The following is a 6,309-nucleotide window of genomic DNA, read 5'->3' on the forward strand; positions in this document are numbered from 1 at the left end:
TGAATCCCTGTGACAAATATTACACGAAGCTGAAGGATGTTAAAATCCAGGCTGGTGCCCCAGTGGAGAGAAGGCTGCTCTCTTTGAAGCCCAATCTTTTAGACAAGCAGAGCTGAAACAGAATAATTTATACCAAAATTCATTTAGACCAAAGTCAACAGATTTTCCCTTTTTTTTTGAACATCAGCTGCAGTGTCAGCTAAACCTGGTAGTTCAGCTGCTGCCTTGAAGAAGCAGTTTCTACACCTGTAATGACACCAATTAAAGGGTGGGTCCCTTAATAAACTTTGGTCAGCCTTGAATTGGTCAGGCAGGTGGATTAGATGATCATTGTGGGTGTCTTCCAAATGAAATCTATTCTTTTCTATTCCATTCCATTTTACTCTTTTCTTTCTCTTTCTCTTCCCCTTCTCCTTCCCTTCCCCCAGGAGCAGGGTGCAGCAGATCAGAATTTCAGCACAAAACCACCTTTTCCGTTTCCGTTGCTTTAAGCTGCGGGGCCCATTGAGCAAACTGGAGATGATTCACCCTCAACCTCAAATAAAACTGGGCTTGTTGAAATTCCAGCTGCCTCTTACAGCTTCCCAGGGCCCGTCCTCTGCCAGCCCCCAGGTTTTTTTTTTTTATTATTATTATTTTATTTTATTTTTGGTAGTTTCAGAGAGAAGCAGAAAACTTTCAAAGTGTAGAAGCCAATTTGTGTTTTACTGAGCTTCGCTAAAGTTGGTTGGGGGAATGGAGCGGCGACATGCACAGACAAATCTCTTGCAGGAACAAACCCCCGGCGGTGACTCCAGGCGGGGAGGGGATCTCCCAGGGAAATGGGATCAAGCCGCGCGTGGAATGGACACGCGCGAGGCACAAACCGCGAGGAAACCAAGCGATTCCCTGTGGATTCCCCCCGCCCCTGGTGGTGTCACCGCCTGATAAAGGGAAACCAGACGCTGTCCCCGAGCTGTCACGGGTCTCCCCGGCGTGGGCACCCCGTGGGTGGCCGCTCCCGGTGCCCGCCCCGTCCCCGCCCCTGCGGGCGGATCCCGCCGTGTCCCGGTGCAGGAGCCCAGAGACGCCGCGGGAGCCGCCGCACGCAGGTGAGGGGATGGGCCCCGGGGGCATCCCGGGGGGATCCCGGGGGGACAAGGCACACATATCCTCGAAAAGGATGCGTTGAGGGTGCGCTCGTCCCCCTGGGAGTGGGAGGTGGGACACGCGTTCGCTCCCAGGGCGGCCATCCGGGATGCACAGAATGCCCTTGCTGGTTTTGGGGGATGCTCGGGATAATGGTGGGGTGGGGACTGTTAAGGAGCTAAGAGGCTGTTTGCGACTCGCGGGGTGCGGGGTGGCCCTGCCCGTGCCCCAAAACCCACGCGGAGGGGTGGGAGGGAGTGTCGGTGCGCGGGAGGCTGCGGACACCCGGACACACCCGGGAAAGGCGCTGCGGGAATAGCGCCGACGGGGAGAAAACCTGTGGTTCTTTCCCGAACAGAAGGTTTCCCACTTGGTGTGAATACAGGGAATACTCGGGGTGTTTTATGGACGTTGGCTCTGGGATGTTCCCTGCAGCCGATCCGCCCTCGGGTCGGGGAGAGCTCAGAGAACTGTGGGGGAGAGATCCAGTGAGTTCAAACTCGGCTGCCCAAATGCTGTTGGAAATTAGGGCACTAGTCTGATGAAGAGGAGCTGGGGGGGCTCAGCCTGGAGAAAAGGAGGCTCAGGAAGGACCTTCTCACTCTCTACAACTCCCTGAAAAGAGGGTGGAGCCGGGGGGAGTCGGACTCTGCTCCCAGGGAACAAGATACAGGACAGGAGGAAACGGCCTCAAGTTGTGTCAGAGAAGGTTTGGATTGGATATTTGGAAAACATTCTTCACTAAAAGGGTTATCAAGCACTGGAACGGGCTGCCCAGGGCAGTGGTGGAGTCCCCATCCCTGGAGGGATTTAAAAACTGTGTGGATGTGGCACTTGGGGACATGGGTCAGTGGTGGGCTTGGCAGTGCTGGGGGAACATTTGGACTCGGTGATCTTGGAGGGCTTTTCCAACCTCAGTTATCCTGTGATTCTATGCAATACATCGTTGAGGCGCTGCCGAAGAAGGTGGAAGAAAACCCCTTCCCGTGGCAGCAGGCAAAAAACCCACTGGAGCATTTCCAGAGAGCTGTATCCAAGGGCTCCAGCACTGCAGTGGCTCAGAGAAGAGGGTCACCACCAGGCTCCAAGCTGGCAGCACCGTTTGGTGGCAGAGGATTAGTGGGTTTTGAAGACTTTGGTTACAAATACCAAACTGGTACAAATACCAGACCTGGCCAGGGAGACATGACACTCCTGGCACCCTGTCCCACCAGGGCTGAAGGGAGCAAAACTGCTTCTCCCTGAGGGGTTGCAGGAGAAAAGGGGGATCATGTGGGAACTCCCATCAGAGCAGCACCAAGCAAACCTGACCCATCTGGATCCATCCTAGGGAAGCTGTCAGGAGCTCAGTGTGCACCCCCAGCTCCACCTGGCAAACCAATGGCAAAGCCAAAGGCTTGAAAAGAACCCAGAAGGCAAATAAAACCCCTGGAAGATACAGGTTGTCCAAACGCTCTGGGCTGCTGGATGCTGGTGGAGAGGCTGCCTTAAAAACCCCATGGGCTCAGGAGAATGAGTGTTTTACTGGCAAAGGGGTTGCTTGTGGGTTGTGAAACTTGGGGTTTTTTTATTCCTGAGGCCAGGCAGCCACATCTGCTGCGAGCTTTGTGCATCCGAATGCTGCTCTCAAAGAGAATTTGCCTTCTCTGTTTTCAATTTAGAATTTTCCTTTTCTCTCCCTGTTTCTGCCTCTCCCTTTTTTTTTTTTTTTTTTCCCTCTTCTATGAATGCTCCCTTTGATGGGAGGAACCCAGCTCAGGCTATTCCTGTGCACAGGCAGGTGTGTGTTTGGCCCTGCAGTGGTGTGGACACTCATCAAGCAGCTTTTATTCTGTGGCCTGGAGTGTCCCTCCTCCAGTGCCCTCTGGCCAGTATGGAGAAATTGTGGATACACCAGAGGAGAAAGGGGACCTGTATCCATGGCTGCCACCCTCCTCTCAGCATTCCAGGCCTCCACCCTGCGTGTGGTGGGGTGGCTGCATGTCTCTGGTGTGCTGTGCTGGATTTCTAGCCCCCACACAGCTCCTGTTCCCTGCTTCAGCCCCCCCCAGGGATTCTGTTTTTTATGGGAATCTTTTCCCAGAAGGTGCCTCAGGGCTGGGGAAGTGAATAACACTGGCAGTGTTGTAAGCCCAGTGGTGGGTTTCATCCCGAGGGCAACGGGGCTGGATTCACCCCCAAGTGTTCAGGCTGCTCATGGCAGTGACCCCCATTTATCCCACAGGTATCCAACCAGGATTTGTCCTGTGGCACTGGAGCTCTCGGCTCTGACAGGCAGGTACGTGACGGGAACTTAGCAATTTCCAACAAATACCACTATAAACTGTAAGTCTCTTCAAAAATCTCTGTTTTTTGGATGGTGCTTGTTAAAAATGACTGAAACACTCTTTGTCCTTTCATTTTAGGAAAAATGTCGGACGGTTTCTCCGTGAGTATGGATTTCTTGAAAATAAGAAGGTGGGGGGAGGCCTGGCATGTTGCCTTGAAGTGGGAACCTCTGGAAAGGATGAGAACATGTCCTTGCTAACCCGTGTAAATCCCAAAATCCCCTCGAGTTACATCAGCACTTACTGGCTTCTGGAAACCCCAGCCCAGGCACTCCCCCGGGGAGCAGTTTAGAGTTGAGCTCTTGCCCTGGGACACGCTGCAGGCTAAAAAGGGTGGATGTTGGAGAACTCAGCCTGATCCCAGGATGACTCTTCCCCACCTAACCCTGCTCCTCTCCCTCTGTCCCCAGTTATCTGATGCCTTGTCCAACAGCAACAACCCAGCCCCCTGTGCCAACCCACCCCAGGGCTGGCCGGCCTGGGGGAACCAGCCACCGGCTCCTGGGGCATTCCCAGGGTATCCCGGAGCACCAGGGGCCTACCCTGGAGCACCAGGGGCCTACCCTGGAGCACCGGGAGCATATCCAGGAGCACCAGAAGCATATCCTGGAGCACCAGGAGCATATCCCGGAGCACCAGGAGCATATCCTGGAGCACCGGGAGCGTATCCTGGAGGACCAGCAGGACACGGATCGTATCCAGGAGCACCGGGAGCACCTGGAGCATTCCCTGGAGGACCAACAGCACCTGGGCCGGTTCCTGCCCCAGGACAACCACCCAGTGCCCCTGGATTTGGGCCTCCTCCTCCGCAGGGAGGACCAACTCCTCCAATGGTAACAGCTCCATCATATTATAAGGGTTTCTGTCTTCAGTGCCTGATTTTGCTTGGCTGTGGGAAGGACCTGGGGTTGGCTGTCCCTGGGGGATGGCAGGGGTGGGATTTGGCTTTTGACATGTTTTTTTGCTAACACAAAATCCCTGTTGTCTCCCAGAGAGTCCCCTTCGAGCTGCCCCTGCAGGCAGGACTCATGCCTCGGATGCTCATCACCATCACTGGGACTGTGAATCCCCATCCAAACAGGTACTAGGGGTGTCCAGCACTGGGGGTGGAGGGCTTTCCATGGTGGAGCATGGGGGGCTGGAAGTTGCTTTCCATTCCTGAATAACACCTCTCTAGTGTACCATCAAATATTACACTAAATAAGGTGTGTAAATGCCCTGTTGATGCCCAACAGGGTGTGGGGGGTTTCCTTTCTGCTATTTTTGGGAAGCCCTTTAACAGAACCCAGGGCTTTTGTGGAAAAAGCAGTGAATCCATTATCGTCCTGGCAGGTTTTCACTGGATTTCAAGAGAGGGAATGATGTTGCCTTCCACTTCAACCCCCGCTTCAACGAAGACCACAAGAAAGTCATCGTCTGCAATTCAAAGTTCCATGAAAACTGGGGGAAGGAGGAGAGGACAGCTCCCAGGTTTCCATTTGAAGCTGGAAAACCCTTCAAGGTACCATAAAACCCCTTCCCAGCTCAGTCTCAGTGTGCCAGTAGCTCCAGGAGGGTTTGGGCAACAAGATCCACGTAAGGACCTTGATACTTTTGCGCAGGAATCAGCTCCCAGAGGTGCCTCTGGGGCAACCACCCCATGTGCTTCCCTGGCTGTCCAGCACAGCAGGTCCTACAGCACCTTCCCAGCATTCTGATTCCCTTCTGCACCTCCCCACTTCTGTTATTCTCATGGATTATGAAATCCTCCTCCTGTGCAGTTGTCCTGCAGCAGTTGTTGGACAGGTTTCTATAATGTGTTTTCCCCAGTGGCATTCCTGAGTTTTTTCTCCTGCAGAGTAGGTTTACTCTGAGTTCTGCTTCGAGTGACTGGCATGGTCAGGAGGAGGAAGAAAGTGGGCTAAAACACGGAGGAGGAAGAGCCCAGCAGAGTTTTGGGGAAGGCAAAGGTCACTGGTGTTGCAGCTGAGAGTTGCCGCACCAGCTCCTCCACATGCCACGGGGCTGGACTTGGCTGGCAGCAGCCTCCAGCCAGTGCCAGCCCGCTCGAGTTTGTGGCTTAAAACCTCTCCTGGAACAAATCCAACGTGGGGTTGTTTTATTTCAGCTCCAAATCCTCTGCGAGGCGGATCACTTCAAGGTGGCCGTCAACGACGCTCACTTGCTGCAGTACAACTTCCGCGAGAAGAGGCTGAACGAGGTCACCAAGCTCTGCATCGCGGGGGACATCACCCTCACCAGCGTCGTGCCCACCATGATTTAGCCAGGGGAGCACCCCATGCCCACTTGGTGCTCCTTTTGTGGTGTAACAAAAGTGCCTTCTCACGTGACTACTTTGAAGTAATAAAACGTTTTCACAGGTGAAGTTTGTTTTCAATGAGATCTCCAAAGACGCGACACCCTCCGGGCCAGCTGAGTTCAGCTGGGGAAGGAGCTGAATTCCTGCTGTAGAGACAGAGGAACAACAAGGAGCAGTTTGATTTCTACAGACAGGAGCACTTGGGAAAGCAGCCTGTGGCATTCTGTCCTGTGAACTAGGGCAGCAATCCTCTAGGAAGCACTGGAAAACAGGGATAACTCGAGAGCCTCTGAGCCTGACCAGAACGAGGTATTTCAGGAGGGGGTTCAGAGGTGGAGGAAGGAAAATCTCTCCATTAGACTGTGGCTGGAAAAGTCCCCCCTCTCTGCTCCAAAGGCCCATCTGCACAGTTGGTGGCCCAAACCAGGGTGTTCCTGATTACTCCTCCCTCCCAAGGGAGATCCAATTCCTACAAGTGTTACGTACTCCACGGAGCAGGTCACGAGCCCCGTGCTCCTCTCCACTCCTCACTCCTGGAAGAGTCCAGACCGGTTT

General features: G+C 53.9%; 1 protein-coding gene across 1 annotated transcript; it reads left to right on the forward strand.

The window, feature by feature from the left end:
• The first annotated feature begins 1,044 nt into the window (after window positions 1-1,044).
• Window positions 1,045-5,718, forward strand: LGALS3 (galectin 3). Its single transcript, XM_027724390.2, has 7 exons — window positions 1,045-1,091; window positions 3,353-3,406; window positions 3,534-3,556; window positions 3,866-4,288; window positions 4,448-4,536; window positions 4,788-4,956; window positions 5,563-5,718. The coding sequence occupies exons 3-7, from the start codon at window positions 3,539-3,541 to the stop codon at window positions 5,716-5,718; spliced, it is 855 nt and encodes a 284-aa protein (XP_027580191.1). The 5' UTR covers window positions 1,045-1,091; window positions 3,353-3,406; window positions 3,534-3,538.
• Window positions 5,719-6,309: the final 591 nt, after the last annotated feature.

Source organism: Pipra filicauda, unplaced genomic scaffold (genome assembly GCF_003945595.2).
Source record: "Pipra filicauda isolate LSUMZ 115617 unplaced genomic scaffold, ASM394559v2 scaffold235_size1210477_pilon, whole genome shotgun sequence".
NCBI lineage: Eukaryota > Metazoa > Chordata > Aves > Passeriformes > Pipridae > Pipra > Pipra filicauda.

Excerpts from the sequence above, each read along its gene's own strand:
- LGALS3 (XM_027724390.2), top strand. Across the intron at positions 4,537-4,787 it reads GTGAATCCCCATCCAAACAG|GTTTTCACTGGATTTCAAGA; the intron begins GTACTAGGGGTG and ends TCGTCCTGGCAG. Across the intron at positions 4,957-5,562 it reads AAGCTGGAAAACCCTTCAAG|CTCCAAATCCTCTGCGAGGC; the intron begins GTACCATAAAAC and ends GTTTTATTTCAG.